The 17,942-nt window shown below is 39.9% G+C and overlaps 1 protein-coding gene across 1 annotated transcript; it reads left to right on the top strand.

The window, feature by feature from the left end:
* Positions 1-3,597: 3,597 nt before the first annotated feature.
* Positions 3,598-17,285, top strand: LOC117960476 (collagen alpha-1(IX) chain-like). Its single transcript, XM_034898394.1, has 32 exons — positions 3,598-3,829; positions 4,283-4,345; positions 4,440-4,475; positions 4,573-4,635; positions 5,590-5,643; positions 6,003-6,038; positions 6,186-6,209; positions 6,347-6,400; positions 7,650-7,703; positions 7,916-7,948; positions 8,044-8,100; positions 8,216-8,269; positions 9,655-9,708; positions 9,816-9,869; positions 10,001-10,054; positions 10,143-10,196; positions 10,286-10,339; positions 10,433-10,486; positions 10,625-10,678; positions 11,325-11,369; positions 11,477-11,530; positions 11,620-11,673; positions 11,767-11,820; positions 12,418-12,489; positions 12,655-12,690; positions 12,803-12,847; positions 12,983-13,015; positions 13,129-13,275; positions 15,009-15,063; positions 15,972-16,160; positions 16,276-16,353; positions 16,467-17,285. The coding sequence occupies exons 1-32, from the start codon at positions 3,755-3,757 to the stop codon at positions 16,661-16,663; spliced, it is 2,040 nt and encodes a 679-aa protein (XP_034754285.1). The 5' UTR covers positions 3,598-3,754; the 3' UTR covers positions 16,664-17,285.
* The last annotated feature ends 657 nt before the right edge of the window (positions 17,286-17,942 follow it).

The raw sequence follows: 17,942 nt of genomic DNA, 5'->3' as shown, positions 1-17,942 counted from the left end.
CTCTCTCTCTCTCTCTCTCTCTCTCTCTCTCTCTCTCTCTCTGTCTTCGACTACTAACGGGCTGCTTTCTGTTTCCATCTTGCAGCTGTTAGATTTTCATCTCAAGTTGACATTCATAGGGAGCAGCAGTCCATGTGCCCTCAGATCAACGTTGGGGAGGATCATTTCCCAGGTGGATTCACAAAAACTAAACACAGTTTGTTGTTTTTTTTGCTTGCCATTTGCCCTGCCTGCATGAGAAAAGAACTTTATAATATTAGTTATGTGAAAGAATATATATCACAGTCAAACATAAAGATATAATGCAGATGCTGTGTTTTTGTGAAACTGTAAAAGATCATCTTGTAATACTGTAGCTTGGGAAAGGCAACCAAATATGTATAACCTACACTACTGTTTGACACTGAATACTGAATAATTTGACTCCAAATATTTGTTATTGCAGTAATTAATATAAAATCATGATTTTTAATTAATTAATTTATTCATTCATTTTGTATGTACTGTATAGCTTCCTAACCATTGATTAGGATCTACCTACTAATGTGACTTTGCATTTGACCACTCTTTTGTCCCTATACCCTTAGGGTTTTATATTATGTCCCAGTTCCACATTGCTGAGCTGGCAAGAAGGGGCATTGTTAAAAAAGTTCCAGGATCATCTCCTGAGCATGTTGCTTATCAAATAGGCCCAGCATTCAACTTCAGGATCAACACAAGGTAAGCTGCAGGATGTTGAAATGGAGTTGCATGAGTGAATACTGACGCCTAGTGGTACAGCTGGTGTAACGCCATCTACCCTGTCCATGGTCCTGAACATCACCTTATCTGCACCATCACATTCATTCTGTAATACAATTAAAAAAATGATACTTCACAAACATGAAATTTCACATGATACAATTAATGTTTGGAACATTATTAACAAGACAACAGTGCATGATACAAGCCATGTTCAGTACACATAATCACACACATCATAAATCCTTATTGAAATATTAGTTTTTAAAAGAAGCTGTGGATTTAATAATGATAGTCCATCCTATATGTAACAGATCAGCTTATCCTCTGGGACTGCCGGAGGAGTTTGCGTTTGTGGCCGTGCTGCGCATGAGTGGCAGCACCATCGATAAAATCTGGAATATCTGGCAAATGCAGGATGTTAATGGAAACGAGCAGCTGGCCGTCCGGCTCAATGGGGAGTCTCAGTCTGTGGAGTTTACCTTCACAGCGCTGGAAACCGGGAGGCAGACTGTTGCATTCAGCCCCCTGACTTTTCTTTTCAATGATGAGTGGCACACAGTCCTGCTGCACGTCAACAGGCGCTCGGTTAGCCTTTTCGTGGACTGTGTCACGATCGGTTCCCTGAACATACCACCACGACAAAAACTCAGTCTGGATGGATTCACGTTGATAGGAAAGCTCAAAGACAACCCAGTGGTGGCGATTCCGGTAGGTCTACGTCTGTTACAGCACACTGAGTAGTGCAACTAAAGCAAGACCTAGGCTATACATTTCTGACATTATAGAATTTTATTTCAGCATAAAGTACTAAGAAAGTGCAACCACTTGCAGAGCCACACCCCAAAAACGTCATCATAGTAATCACGTTTCTTAAGCATACCAAGGAACACTGGTAGACAACATTACTTGACAGTGTTAATTTTGTGACACGTGATATATTTATTCCAATTTCAAATAAAATAAAGGACAATTATTTCGGCTTTCTTTTTGACTAAATGTGTGCAGATAACATATGAAGAATTGTGACACGTGTGACACGTTTATATATATATATATATATATATATATATATAGGCCATATGACTTTATTTACCATTTAAATTATTTAAAGAAAATCCTTTTTACTTTTTTTGTACATAAAATCGGTTTGCACCATTTGAGTAAATTGTTTAACTACTTGATTTATCAATCACGTGCGCCAAACTTCCCTTATTTAGTAGCTACATTTCAAGGTGAACAGGAAAACCGTATGTGTCTCCCTTCAAAATAAAGTACAGTATATTAGGGCTGCAACTAACATTATTTACACTTCCGATTAATCTTTCATTAATTTTCTGGATTAATCGATTAGTTGTTTGGGCTGTAAAATCAAAAAAAATTGTGGAAATGGTTTCACTGTCTGCTAAAACCCAAGATGACGTCCTCAAATGGCGCCTGGGTAGCTCACCTGGTTGAGCTTGCCATGAACCGATCGAGGCTCAGAAATTGCTGCAAAGAACTGCGGCCCTTTGCTGCCCCCCCTTCTCCTGTCATGGCTTCAACTCGACTACAGTATCAAATAAAGGCCTAAAATGCGCCAAAAAGAAGCCAAAAGTAGAGAATTCCTATATTCAAACCGATGAATCGAATATCAAAATAGTTGGCCATCACTGAAAAAGTAAAACTACTAAATTCATCTTTGCAGCATAGTACATACCCCAATAAAAGGGTATTTTATTAGCGACCAAGTAGTATTAGTATTAGTAGTAGTAGTAGTTGAAGTGGCATTGCAACATTGAAATGCGTACAGATTGTTGCAGCAGGAATACAACACGTGTATATAATTACACATGTACTATAAGAAGAGGAGTTTCTGCGTATGGGTTGACATGCAAACGTTTGGGAATCCATGCGTTTTCTCGCCCTCCTGTTTGGTTTGTCTGTAACAATGCTCATTAGTTGAAGTCTGGCGTGTTCCATTCAGGCTTTACCGACAAATATGTGGAATTTGTTGCATGTTCTGGTGAAGAATACGAGTTGTGCACAAGCTAAACCATCCCGCAGTACCACACAATGCAGCACGGTTTCCAAAGTGGCGCATGTGTAGAAGTTACGCACGAATTCAGGTTTCCCACCATTGAACACATTTGAACTAACTAATGTATAGGCTACATTTTTCAATCCCATTGTACTCTTTCGATTATGAGCCCTGTAACAAATGTATTTTGCTATCACAGTCTGCTTTCTGCTTTTTATCGTATGCTGCAGACACTCCAGAGCTGGGTCTTATTGTTAATGGAAACAGCCTTTTGCTTTCCTCTTGGGACGCAGCGACGACATGTGGACTTTTAAGATACAAATGGTTCAGGATTAGGGTGCGAGATATCTCTCATTAAGGTGCGGTGCTAATGCTATGTTTTCCTTCATGTATCTATCAAGTTTGAACTCCAGTCGATGCTGATTCACTGCGACATGACGCGAGCCCGAACTGATGCTTGTTATGACCTCCCAGCCAGGACATCGGTAAGAACAATTAAAATAACACAAGGAAACACAAGGTGAGCTCATAGGTTGATGTTACAGAACAAAGTATTGGTTTGGATGGACTCCATCAAGCAGATTTTAAATTGTGTGCGTAAAAGCAGTTTTGACCAATACTGCATCTTTGTGTCTTTAATCTTTGTTCTACTTGTCCCCATATTAGTCCTCTTAAGAGACAGTTGTGGATGACAGTGCAAACTTAAATTAATAAAATCCTCATCAGAGGTTAAATAACCCGCTGATCCTGCTTATTGGTGATGTCTGCGCCGTGGCCCCTCCCCACGGTGTGCACCCCCTGCGCAAACCCTCCAATCCTTTCCTGTAACCAAACATCGTATGAATATCCATGAGCCCCTGATGGCTATGGAACCTAGGACGGTCTAGATAGCTGAAGCGGATTTAGTTGGGTTGTTTTGTCGGGGGCTCCTTCAACCCAACAAATCCCAGAGAAAGGACTACAACTTTTACCCTTCCTGCCCACGGGGAGAACATGGCTCAAGCCCCCAGCGTTAGAGGGCCGCTTTTGGTTCTGCTTCTGCAGCTTGTCCTCATATGCACCGCTCAAGTAAGACTTATTATGTTTCCTTCTCTCTCGCTCTATCTTTCTCATACTCTCTCTCTCTCTCTCTCTGCTCTCCCTGTTTGTCTCTACAGACTGATGTAACAGAGGTGCAGGTGAGTGTTCTCCTGTTGCTAAATAATAAGATCAATTTGACCCAAAATTTTGGCAAAATGTTGAGATCGTTTGATCAGATATCTGTTTGGGAAAAAGTCAGGGATGCTTTGTTGTCTGGAGTCTCATTGTTAAACTTTTCCTTTTGCAAAAGAGCAATATAATGCTTCTGAATTCTGCAATCGCAAATGACCTAAATATCTTATGTATTTCTTCTAGTCACATACATTAAGGCGCTGCACCTGTTCTCATCTTTTCATATTGTCTGTGTAACATTATGCCAGTACAAGAAATGGCAAACAATATTTTATTCCTATATATCTTATTATTATTATTATTATTCAGAGGACCCAAGGACCTCCTGGCCCTCCTGGACCTGCAGGTGTTCCAGGAATTGATGGCATTGATGTAAGAGCTCTCAGTTCTGTTGTACATATCATTTACAATATGCAAATAGTTCACTGTTTGCTCACCTTAAAACATTGAATCTGTTTTGTTTCAGGGGGAAAGGGGAGAAGATGGCGAGGAGGGACTTCCTGTAATTATAACATTTAATAAAAACAATGAAAAGGTGCATTGTTTTTTTTATTGTAAGTTTTTGTCACTGAAATTTGGTGTGGAAACTTTGTTTTCAGGGACCTGATGGAGACGCAGGGAAACCCGGATCTTCAGGATTACCTGGAATTCCTGGAAATGACGTGAGTACCATATGTTCTATATTTTATAAATTTGACATTTGCTCTATTGTTGGCCACGACGAGGTCAACACGCATTCCAGGAGTCTGCAAGTGGGTGGAACTACAAAGTGTGATCCTCCCACTGTATAGGTTATGCTCACACTTAGTTGTGTAGAGAAACCAATGCAATTTTAGATTAAGTAGGGGATGTTGGGGAAATCTGTGCAAAAATGCGAGGAATTTATTAATCAGGATGAACAAATTCAAATTTCCTTTGCAAGAGTGTAAACCAGGGGCAGAGTGTGATTAACTTTGCTCCCTGGAGTTTAAGGGTTAGGAAAACATCCAGAAATAATAATGGTGCTGAAGATAGACTAACAAAGTAGGTGAATTTAGTTCACTTTAAAAGGCTTATGTTGATTACATAATATTATTATTATGTATTTCCTGTGTTATACCTCTGAGAACAGTAGCAGCTTTGTTGGCTGGCCGTTTTTGGTATCTCCTGTCGACAATCCTCAAAACAGTGTGGAATGATTTCTTTCAGTGCTCTTGTTTGAAACGAGTCAGAGGAATGTTGCTCTGTGCTTGGTTTGCAGTGTGAGAGTTTTGCCCTCTGCCCTGAGCTGACTTTTTTTGTGTGTCTGTGAAGTTGAACATGCTCTCAAGGAGTCCATGATGTGCTTTGATTTCAATGTGACTGAAGAACGTGGAGCTGCTGTGCAGTATATATAGAAATACTTCAGAGGAGGGCATTACAGTCAATCCCACTTATGAATACGTAGGACTCCTCCCACTAATGTTATGATGATGTAATACATGGGGATCTGATGTTGTATTTACAAATATTAACAGGAGGGGTGGGGGATATTGCGTGCTGCATAATTTACAAATACAAGGTGAAAATATATAGCATTGAGGTGCACTAAGGTTTGTTAGGATGTATTCGTTAAGCATGATGTCTCTCCTCTGCAGGGTTTGACCGGCCCTATTGGAGATCCAGGACCCGACGGCCCCCCCGGACTGAAAGTGAGTGACTAATGAGCCTTTTCTTTCCTGCTTCAAGGACTGTCAGTGAAATGGTGCCAAGCTGCTGTCCAGTCTTTTGGCATGGCAACAAGAGCCGCAGTGCATAAACCAATTCCTCATGACAAATGAGACTTAATCCTGCAAGTCTTCTGCTTAATCTCCATGGGGAATGAAGCCCCAACATCGGTCCTCATTAGGCTAAACACTGCTGGGTCAAGTGCAGTCATGTGATGAGCTGGAGGAATGTTAACCTAGACTGTGTGCAGGCTAGCACAGCTCAATTATTCATGAACACAATATTTCAGTGCTTATCGCAATATCTCTCTCTGTGTCTAATGTATTCATCCTTCGTTCTTCAGGGTGAACCTGGAACATCTGGACCTCGTGGAGCAGCTGTGAGTTGCATTTACTCTCTAAATCCAAGGATCAGATCGGCCATGCCCATCTGAAAATTAAGAAATCTAGAAGCTGTCTACATTTGATTGTTTACACCCAATTAACTTAAATCACACATGAGTCATACTTTATATGTTTCTCTTCAGGGTGTTGGGCCAGATGGACGCCCCGTAAGTACTTTTTTATGCTACATAATCAATAAACGTGTCCGCTAAAATGACATGTAACATCACAGTTTATATTCTATTTAGGTGGTCTTTGTCAAAAATGTGTTAATATTGAATTTCTAAAATGTGACTTTGAACAGGGACCACCCGGTCCTGGAGGACTTCTGGGCGAATTGGGAAAAGTTGGACCGCCTGTAAGTAGAGACTGTTACTCTGTTTTAAACTAGGACCAAAGGTTAGAAAAATCCAAAGAAATACTGATGGCTGCCAATGGTCAATGACAGAAGTGTTCATGTTCATATGCCGGCCATGGTAACAAAAAAGTAACTGTTGGTCCAAACTGGAGTGAAAAATACTGTATGTAGGTGAACCCACTTTCATTGGACATATCCTGGGCGCCAAATTTGTCAATTTGATTCAGATAAACATAATGCATCAGCACTGTACGGCACTATCTACTGTAGTGTCAATAAACTGAGGTTGAGCCCCTGAACTCTCTTATGACAACACATTTGTACACACACACACACACACACACACACACACACAGAGAACAAATTAACACACATAGATACACTGTGCTTTCATGTCAACGTGATGGATTAAGCATTTTTCCACACATTCTAAGATGTTTTAGAAATTGATTTATGGCCAGAAAATCAACACAAAATATACAAAATATTCAGCCGACTGAATTGTCGCCTCTGGGTATTTATTTATGGACTCTTTAAGAACCAGAATTGATCTTTAATGGTGAGACTTATTTTTTATTTATTTTTATTTAAATTGTGCCCTTTGGCTATAGTTGTCAGCATCAGCTTACATTGGATTTCAAAGCAGTGATTTTGGCTATACAATACAGTAAGGGTTGCAATCTGGATTTAGCTCCCAATGTGGCATAGTGCATTTAAATTTGCATCACTGCTTACTTTACAAAAAATTATGGACTTTCACAGTAAATATGAATGAGTATTTGCACATATAACATGTGAACTAGGTATTAAACAATTGCAGAATGGCTAAAACCTGGTTGAGGCACATTTGTGTAAGAAAGAAAAATGAAAGAGATCTGATGTTTGTTTTATGGATGTTTCTTAAAATACTAAGAAACTATAAATACTGAATGCACCACAGAGGGAACTGATCAAAAACAATATTTTATGGTGGGAAAACACAACAAATAAAAAAACAAATTCCAATGGTAAAAAATCTTAACTATAGAGATTCAAACTGGCCTAAAGGTTTTTTTTAAGCCAAAAGTTAACTTGTGCCTTTAGGCTAATTGCTGATAATTTTTAAATCCTAAAATGCATCTAGCAGAGTATGTAATTCAAAGTAAAGCAAAGAAAATCTTTGTGCTAGGACTCCTAATGAACACAATGAAGAGCCATGTGCATTTATTCTCTTTGTATAGTTTTTGACACATTTTCTGTCTTTCCACAGGGGTCCATGGGTGTGAGAGGGCCACAGGGACCTGTTGGACCGACAGGGCCCAGAGTAAGTGACACAGATTTGCAAATGATTGCATTTGACTTTATATTTCACAAGGCAAGGAGCATGATGCAGACATGAAATGAAATTGGCCTTGTTAGCGATGCCACCATTGCACACTGTCCTTTCTCTAGTGATTTACAAGCTCCTTAGATCCATTTTGATGTTGATAAATGACGTTATAAACTGTTAACTTGTATTTGTTTTCCCAATGTCAGGGTGCATCTGGAATGCAAGGCAGTGCCGATTTGGTAAAGCTTTGTTGTTTTTGGAAATTATGAATTAGATTTTTATTTCTTATAGATTGGCAGGAATATTTGCTGACTTTTATGTTCTTATGTTTTAGTGTCCAAACTCTTGTCCACCTGGGGCCCCTGGACATCCTGGCCTTCCTGGCATGAAAGTGAGGGTCACAGTCAAAAGTGTTGTGTGCTGCACTACAATCACATTAGGGTCCCAAAATGTGTGTGTGTGTCTATGTGTAATCAGTGCTCCTTTTATACTCTGTACAATTCAAGGGCCACAAAGGTGTAAAAGGTGATGCAGGAGAACCTGGGAAACAAGGGCACAAGGTAAATATAAATTTCATTTAGGGAATAATATAATATATACCCAAAGCCAAGTATTTCTAGTCTTATGAAATGTTTTATACTACATCACCAACGTAATACATACTCACATAAAACTGCATAAATAGTTACTTAAAAATATGAACAACATTCCACATCAGAAAACAATTCTGCTTGACTTAATTGTGGAAAAAGGGTTCCTGGCCCCTTTGAGACAAGTGTAATTTGTGTTGCTGTATATCAAGAGGAGGTGATACATGCCTGTTTGTAATGCCGCTGACTCCTAGTAATGCATGGAGGATGATTTATTTGAACTGATGTTTAAGCACAACTAGCCTTCCCCTGTAATATGTCTATGCACTATATAAATGGAAATGAGTCTGAGCCTCCTTTATCACTCCGTGCCAGGATATGATTTACTGTCAGTCTGAGCTCCGTCCCTGAGAATGATTTTCTCCCTTACTGAAAGCTCCACATGAGGGGCCTTCTGCCTGTTTTTCCACTCAGACATTCACAAATATAAAGATGTTTACAGCAAACAGATGTTGTGCTTGGGTTGAAAGTGTGTAATGTCATGATATTGAAAAAGAAATTTCAAATGTAAAATAAGTATGTATCTGAAAGATTGCACCCTGGCAAAACGAGATTATTCGAGCTAGTTACATAACATGCAGTGCTTCATTTTGTATTTGAAATGAACAGAAACAATGGTATGTTTCAGTAAATCCGTAATACATTTAACAATCTTAAAAATCTATGACAATAAACAAAGACAGGAAGAAACCACCAGAACTTAAAGACATTTCTTTGAATGATTCAACAGCCAGGCTAACTTAGAGTTCCATCTTCTTCTTTTTGGAGACTGTTTTTGTATCAAGCAGAATTATAAATATGTTTTCATTCTATGATGTAAACAGATGCTGACCCATTTCATTGCATTCAGTTGTGTTTATGTGTCATATTTAATTATCAGCTATGCATTGTTTAAATGTCTTAATACCCATTTCTAATGTGTGTAATTATAGAATAACAAAATATAATAATAAAGAAGAAATTGCCTTTTTAAAGACAGAAAACCTATCACCCGAACCGCTCTTAATGGATCTCTTCACGTCTGCCACGGAGTCAGTATATCAATTAATTGTAATTTTGCAAACCACAACGGTAATTTGGTGTTAATTTGTCTGCTTCTGCCCCCTTGTAATCCATTAAACAGTGGGTATTAAACGCATTTCAGAAAGCCTGATTTCTAATTAACACACAGCTTGTAGGATCAGCCTCAGTTTAAATGTTTCACTCTTATAATGAAGTTAAATTTGCTGTTCAGTGTTTTTATCTGATTGACTTTATGTTACTTTTCTAAATTTGTTTCTCTTTCGTTCACTCAGGGTGAGGAGGGGGACCAGGGAAGTCCAGGGGAGGTCGGATCCCAAGGACCAGTGGTTAGATATTACATTTATTATAACATATGAGTCTTTTAAGTTACAACTGTCAGGTTCTCTTTTTATCTTCTCACTGAGGCCCCTGTTGGATCTGCTTGTTATTTCAGGGTCCTCAGGGAATCCGTGGAGCCATGGGAATGATGGGCCGCAAGGGAGACATGGTAAGTGTTCTTATGATCTTTAAGTCCAAGGTACTTTTCATATACCTTAGATATTTCCCGAATAGATGTCTATTAAAATGTTTGTTATGTAAACAGATTATAATACCAATCCTACTATTGTTCTCTGGCAGGGAGCTCGAGGTCTTGATGGAGTTCCAGGTCCCCAGGGTGTTTCAGGGGCAACTGTAAGTTTGTCCCAGAACACAAATGCTTTGATTTCAGCAGCAAATATGATATAATATGAGTAGCGTATGATTCAATGCATTATTTTAGGGGGATCAAGGCCAGAGAGGCGTGATGGGCGAGCTTGGGCCTAAAGGTGAAACGGTAAGCAGACGCATCAATAACCCAGTGTTTGATTCACTGGATCTTGTTTGTACAGCTTTAACACAATAGACTGTTGCTCTGTTCTTTAGGGTATTCTGGGGCTGAGAGGAATCACAGGTCTTCCAGGTCCCAAGGGAGAGACTGTGAGTGTTTAATCAATGACACCAAATGAAGTTTAAATGTTCGGACACGTTGTCTGCAAACTGCTTATTTCACTTTGTGTTTTTTATCACCAGGGCTTACCGGGTGTAGATGGTCGCGAGGGTATTCCTGGGATGCCTGGAGCAAAGGTAGAGCAACATTTCTGCTACTTTATTTATAAAACTAGTAAGTCTTAATGTTACAGTTTAAATACTTATAAATGTATTGCCATGGGCTCTTTTAAGTGCAGGATTAGCTTCATTCTTTCACTGTCTCCTTCCCTGCAGGGAGGCATTGGGAAGGCAGGCGTTCCTGGAGAGGTCGGACTTCAGGGGCTTCCTGTGAGTATGACCTCTGACCCCAAACTAACTGACTCTGATTGGATGCACCTGACAGGAGCAGTTTAAAGCACCATGCCTCATGCACGCTCCAGTACTGTACTCATTGTCTCCACATCGGTATTGCAGTAACAAGCAGCAGGCAGAATATTTTTCTATGTTGCCTTTTCCTTTTTTTTTTTTATATTATATAACGTTTCTGTACGTTTTGTGTCTTTACAAGACATTACTATTGAATTCCACCCCAGCAATGAGCCGGTAATCACTGTCTTTCTCCGGCAGAAAAGTGAGAGCGGAGTTTTTCCATCCCACCAATATGGGATTAGTCAAATAAACAACTCTAATGAGAATCAGTTGGCAAACATGGGCCCGCCTGTGGCAGCGTTAAGAAAGATCTTTTAGACTTAAAAGTCATCACCTACACCACATATCCAGATCCCTTTAATCACCTTAAGCTTATTTAGGTCAAAAGCGCAAACCAAATGTATTTTTATCCACTAAGCTTTCTTTATGCTCCAGAGTTTCTAACAGTGAAGTGTATTTTCTTGTACAAATGACACTTCCTGCAAGAAATATGTCTCCTCTGTTGTAAGACGTTCTCCTTGTTATTGTTGCATCTCTTCAAGACTGTTTTTCTTCGTTTTTTCAGGGTTTGCCTGGTGTACCTGGACTAAAAGGCTTAAGTGGCCCTAAGGTTGTTTGCTCGATTAATCATTAAATACAATCAGCTGTTTCTTGAACTCAGTTAGTTTTTCTTAAATTGACAAAATCTAAAATGAACTTTTGGTTGTTTCTGCACAGGGAGACAGTGGTCAAGCAGGCCTGCCTGGATCAATGGGACCCGCTGGGAAAGCAGTTAGTATGATGAGCAACACATGTTGATAAACTGCTGTGATTTTTTGTTACCTTCACTGTGTCACCGGCATTTTTCTGTCACACCTCAGGGCGAACGCGGAGAACAGGGAGAGTTGGGACCAATTGGACCTATTGGTGAACCTGTGAGTATGTTTTCCTGCTTAAGTTTCTATTGTCCTTTCTTTTGTTCAAATATTCATTTTAACTTTCTAATAATGTTCTCTTCTTCCCCACAGGGAGCCATAGGAGAGCAAGGCCCTGTAGGTTCAGCCGGCAAGCCAGGTGCCAGAGTAAGTCATAAACACAAAAGTTGTAGAGCTGTAGAATAGATTTAAGTTATGTTGGATTAATTTTAATTTAAACTCATATCTAGTTTAAATCCATTCCTTTATTTTGAAAAGACCTTATACATATCTTATCTGCCATTGTGACAGTGAAATAGACTTTTGATACTTAGAAAATAAGAAGATTAAAAGAAGGAAAGCCTCAGTATGTAGTCCAGGCTGTTGTTTCCCTGGAATGTCTCAGAGAATAGAGTGAGGCTGGATCTCACATGAGGTCCATTTTCACAGTAAGGGGAGACAAGTAGAGCTGAATGAGCTCTCTGTTCTCCTGGCATTCCTCAGACAGTTGTCCAGTGATCAAAGGGGGAATGGCACACACACATGCCCTAAAGAATACGTAGCAATGAGTTATTTCACTATGACTATTGATAGGTGAGCAGTTACAGCCATGTTAACAGGTGTTGTGCTTCATGAAATAGCTTAAAAACTAACAAGCAAAGGGCATTATTAGGTTTTTTAAAGGATGTCGTGGATCTCAAAATTCTTTAGTTAACCCTGCTTAGATTTCCCTACTTATCAGATGTGCATGTTTATTTGCCATAGGGACCCAAAGGTGACCCCGGCCTTCCTGGTCTCCCAGGTCCTTCTGGACTTCCCGGGGTGAAGGGAGAGAGGGTAAGAAAAGTGCACAGTTCCATTGAAAGACCTTTTCAGATTTAGAGACAATTGTCCTAAACAGTCAAAAAGAGATGGATGCTCAACAGCTAACAGCTGATCAGCTCCCTCTAGTGTGGGCAAATAACATTCACACCACTGTAACGATGATTTTGGTTATTGCAGGGAGAACGTGGAGAAGGAGGACCCAAAGGAGAGCAGGTTTGACACCTTCATTCTGAATATTAATTCTCTCATAATAGTGATTTTGCATTTTAATAGGGGAGTAGGTTGCTTTGCATAAATCATTTACAGACTGTTTTTTTTTCCACAGGGATCACAAGGTGATGAGGGAGACCCTGGAGACAAAGGGGATATTGTAAGTTGTTACAACAACACACACACACTATTAATTTAACTTAAGAACCATTCAACAATCCTATTCAGAAGAGAATCTCACCAGAAAACGATTGTCCCTGTTTCCGTCCTCTGTGTTTTATAAATGGCGCTATAGGGTGAGTCAGGAGAATCAGGACCTAAAGGAGAGGTGAGTTCAAACTGATTATTTTATCCTGGTACCTTAGGATTTTCCTGTGGTGTCACATGATTGAGGTATTGCTGCAGTTTCGTCACATTTCTCTGGTCTTTTTTTCTGTTAAGGTTGGTAACCCTGGCGAGCCTGGCCAAAGAGGTCCCGAGGGAAGTCGAGGCCAGCCTGGAATCGAGGGGCCACCTGGCACACCTGGCCCGCGGGGCATGCAGGGAAACAGGGGCCCACCTGGAGTCAGAGGGTCCCAGGGCCCTGCGGTAGGTCAAAGAGAAAAAGTGTATGAGGATGCTTCCAATATCGGTGCAGCGGTATGACAGAGTGAGAACGCTAGAAGCTAAATAGTCTATAGCCTCAACGTTCCACTTCTGTGATTGCTCTGTTGCCGAAGGGTATTCTGCCGGATGCCACTCATTTAGGCCTGATATCCGTTGCCAGGGGCTTGTCTTGTGTGGACATTTTTAACTCTGCTCAATTTATGAGGACTATGTTTTTACCTTTTCTCAGATCTCTGCAGGATAAATTGAGAAAGCTAGCTAGACTATCTGTCCAATCTGAGTTTTCAGTTGCATGACTAAAATTACTTTTTAACATACACATTCCACCAAAACAAGGTCCTTCCCGAGGTTATCTTGTAGAGGCATCGTCGCTCCATACAGGGCTTAGCACTGCCCAAGACAATTGTGATTGGTTTAAAGAAATGGCAATAAACCGAGGCATGTTTTTCTCCCATCCAGGAATACTGAGTGGGGTAGCCAGACCCTCCTTCGCAGCGCTGTGGAGGAGGGTCTGGCAAAGTGAGACAACAAGCCTAGTAACCAAATGTCAACCAAAACTCTGAAATTTGGATTTAGCACTAAGACTTACAAGGTAGACACAATAACAATGTGATCAGCTCACAGAAAGAGAGGTCTTTCAATCTGAAGTGATTTAATCCCAATTGAAATTGCAACAGTTATGATTTGTTCCTTCTACACAGTGCTTTAAATATGGTGATATTGTTTTGTTATTCCTCTGTAGCATAGGGGAAGTGGGAGTGGGCGGGTGGACAAAAATATGTTATACATATCATACAAAATATGTAATTATAATAACAAATATTCTCCTTGTGAGCAAAGTTTCCTTAAGATCGCCGTCGGGCAGAAATCACATATCTCCGTATTTTGGCATTTTGTTGTAGTTGTAGTTGGAGTAGTATTTTGCCATTTTAATGTTTTTGTTCATAAAGCAGTGCTATTACTCACCCTTTAAGTCTGTCTGAGGGTTTGATAAATATTTAAACAGTGACGAGGCGATTTCGTCTCACTTCATCTGAGCTAAAAAGCTCAATTAAATGTTTTCACATCCGCGTTTTTTAATTTCCTGAAAAGCGGTTTTGGACATACAAGAGGTTTTGCCCGCTAAAGATGTTATGTAAAGCATACAATTTCTCAATTGTAATGTTTTGTATTGTATTTATATCAATTTCTACAAAACTGCATTACTTTTATTTTTACTTGTATTTTGCACTGAATTCAGTGTATTGTTAGAAAAGTTCAATCAAAAAAAGCCACAATACTGTTTTGGACCTTTTCTGTCACTCCTCTTTAATCCTTTTTTTTCCTAACTCCTTATCAACCACAGTCATCTAAAACTTCCAACCAAAACATCTTATTAATTCTTTGGAAGTATTTCTTTCTGGAAGTAACACAAATAACAAAGGTAGAGCCCATTAATAAGTCCCTCTCAGCTGAATACTTTACCTTTATATTCTGATGTCCTTCTCATAATTGCAACGTGTGCAAATAAGCTCTTTTTCTATTGTTAGGCTGCAGGGAATAGATCAAACTGCATACACCAGATACTCTGAAAAGGTTTTTTCCAAAGAATAGAAGAATCGTCTCCACCCAAAGAGGATGAAGCCAGTAGAACCAAAAGAGTCCTGTTTTGCAGTGTTGTCATGGCTGTTTTAAAAACTGTCCTAAATATATTATGTCATCTTTTTTTGTTCCAGGGTAAAGAGCCAAGCGATCAGCACATCAAACAAGTTTGCATGCGAGTAATGCAAGGTAGGAACTGATAGGCCTTTGACCCCATTTATCATTCCCTTGTGCCTCCTTTCATGACTTTAATCTTTCCCAGAATGCCTCATTACACAACCACACATAGATCCGCCCCTCCACTGTCTCACTGATCTGGGGGGTTGCGGAATACTCGGAGGATCTCATAACCAGAACATGAAATAAGCTTCAGTCTTTGTTTATATGATGGATGAAAGATTCCCCTCTCCGAGCTTTAGAAATGTTTCTCTGAAGTCACAACCTCTGTTCTCTTCATTCTGTTGCTCTTACGCCTTCACAACTCATCTCCTACACTCATGATTTTTTTATACTCGATGTGCTGAAAAATTAATTTCACCTCCAGCAGACCTGCTCCCCTCCCCTCCAAGCAAAGAGTCTGCCTGGAAAGAAAATCTTAAGAAAAAGAGTAGTCAAGCAGCTGCTGCGTGAATCTTCATTAGGAGCCGGAAAAGTGGAATCTAAAGTGCAAAATACCATGCAGCAAGAAGCCACGGGAGATTCATTTTTGATCCTTTTCTCCATGAACGTACTTTTCCTGTTGCTGATTACCTGAAATAAAGAGTAGTATCTTCTTTCTGCTCAATTTACCGAGGTTCTATAGAATAAGGTTGAAAAACTGGAGAAGCTCGAGGGATATGGTGGCCGCAGTTTCACCTTGCTCTGCGTCACTCTGACCTCAAAAACAAGAACTGTTGGACCATCTCTTCCATGAGAGATGCTCTGGGCTTTGATGATTTATAACAAAATGTCATTCATGTATCCCTTGATGCAGCTGAACTTTCAGCTACAACTGTTTAGAAACATACTACGTCTTGGTGCCAGTTGTGCATCTGCTGAATTACAATACATTTAAATTGATTTAAGTTCACCATCTTCCTTCTGCTGTGATCCAACAGAACAGCTGGCTCAGCTAGCTGCTAGTTTAAGGAGGCCAGAGTCTGGAGTAGCTGGTTTACCTGGAAAACCTGGACCTCCAGGGCAACCTGGGCAACCAGGAGACAATGGCTTCCCTGGGCAGAGTGGAGCAAGAGGCCTTCCGGGACTCAAAGGGCCACCAGGAATCCTTGGAGTGAAAGGACCCAAAGGTAATCAATGTATTAGCAGGTGTTGATGATTTGGGTGATGTGAGTGAATTATACATCAAATAAAACAATGACTTGTTCCTACACAAATATCATCATTCTACAATACATGTTGCAGGCGAAATGGGAGACCGAGGCTCCAGAGGGCCCACTGCGCGTGGACCTAAAGGTCAGCCAGGACCTCCTGGACTTCCTGGTGAGTACTTTTTTCCTTTTAAATTTGCCCTACTGTTTTAAAGATTACACTTTTACACACAAAAACTATTTCAATGTATAACTACCGTCTTAAAATGAATTTTGTGAATACAGGTGAGCCAGGCAAACCCGGCTACGGTCAGGATGGTCGGGATGGGCAGAGGGGACCTCCTGGTGTTCCTGGACAGCCCGGTGTACCTGGGCCTCCTGGTTCAGCTGGTCCCAATGGTTACTGCGACCCGTCAGCCTGCAACCTCCAGGCCGGAGCCGCCCACCAGTCTCTGGATGTGAAGGGACCTGCAGGGAACTAAGAGCCACTCTGACACAGACAGAAAGACTGTTGGATTGGCTCCCCTGAGCACACAACATTTTTCACACTTTCTTCCCAGGGGCTGGTGTTGGTGCCTTCCATCCATTCACCTCTAGTCCTGGGAGCATGTTTTGTGCCAGCCACATCTCAATCAGAAGGAGCCACCCTCTTCATGGAAGAAAAAAAAACACAACACATTGTTTTTTTTACGTGCTGCAAAAAATCTAGCTCGTTCTGGAGTTTTTCTACCCAAGAGATGTTTTGATATTTTCAGGAAGGTGCGCTCACATTTCTGAGACAATATGAAAATGAACAGAAGTGTATGTTTATCCCACTCTCCTTGTACCTCTGCCTGCATTTCCTTTTCTTGTTCACCAGTGTATTCCTAAATAAAAGTTCCTCCACTTTCTCATAGACCATTTTAAATATCCACCCAAAGCAATTCAGGATCAGGATTGTGTTTGCTTTAAGTGCCTTTTTCAATTATGTTGTTCTGTATGGGCTAATGTACCAAAGATACACATCCTGAAACCCCTCTTTTTTAATATGAACTCCTATGTACACGTCTGACTGTCTTTTCAGCCCCGCTGTTCAAAATAAAAGGAGAGAGGATGAAAATGTCATCAAGTCACACTGACTTCACTTTGTTAAAAATGTTGTAAATCTGTAAAAAAAGAAAAGAAAAGAAAATGTTTGACTCGTGGTTAATTATATTTCCTACAAAACAAGCTGATGTGAGATTTTGCCTCAATGTACATAACAACAGATGACAGTTATTATTCATTATTGTTACAAATAAAGAAAACAACATATGATAGTGTTTAATTTATTCTGTATACTGCCAATATTTTGTAATGATATTATATTGTGTGCAAAATATGAGGAAATAAAGATTGTAATAGTTATTTTTAAAACCTTAAATAACAAAAAAAAAAAACTATCTCACCTCAATATGAATTTGGTCTGTAGCTTTTGATCACATCGCACCATCTTTATCAGCAGATGAAGTTTGCAGACATGTAGACGCTGAAATGTACTTCTTTTCTGAGCACTTTAAGGATTTTTACGCTACATTTCTTAATCTAAACTCCATATGCTGATGAAGATAATTTACTGTGATCGAAAGCTTCAACTTTAAATGGACCTAAAGGTAAGATTGTTTTGTCAAAAGTTGTTTTGAAGGTCAAGAATGAACTTTAAGATTTTAAAATATCCTTTCCTTAGTTTCATTTAAAACAGCTTTTAAACATACTGTACCTTTGCTTTTAATTAATATTGTT

This window comes from Etheostoma cragini, chromosome 17 (genome assembly GCF_013103735.1).
Source record: "Etheostoma cragini isolate CJK2018 chromosome 17, CSU_Ecrag_1.0, whole genome shotgun sequence".
Classification (NCBI taxonomy): domain Eukaryota; kingdom Metazoa; phylum Chordata; class Actinopteri; order Perciformes; family Percidae; genus Etheostoma; species Etheostoma cragini.
The sequence above is the reverse complement of the archived record's forward strand: the minus strand, read 5'-3'. Positions and strand labels throughout refer to the sequence as shown.

Bases quoted from the DNA above. Each gene is read 5' to 3' on its own strand.
- LOC117960476 (XM_034898394.1), top strand. From the start codon at position 3,755: ATGGCTCAAGCCCCCAGCGTTAGAGGGCCGCTTTTGGTTCTGCTTCTG. The intron at 4,346-4,439 runs GTAAGAGCTCTC...GTTTTGTTTCAG, and splicing joins CAGGAATTGATGGCATTGAT to GGGGAAAGGGGAGAAGATGG. The intron at 9,870-10,000 runs GTAAGTGTTCTT...GTTCTCTGGCAG, and splicing joins TGGGCCGCAAGGGAGACATG to GGAGCTCGAGGTCTTGATGG.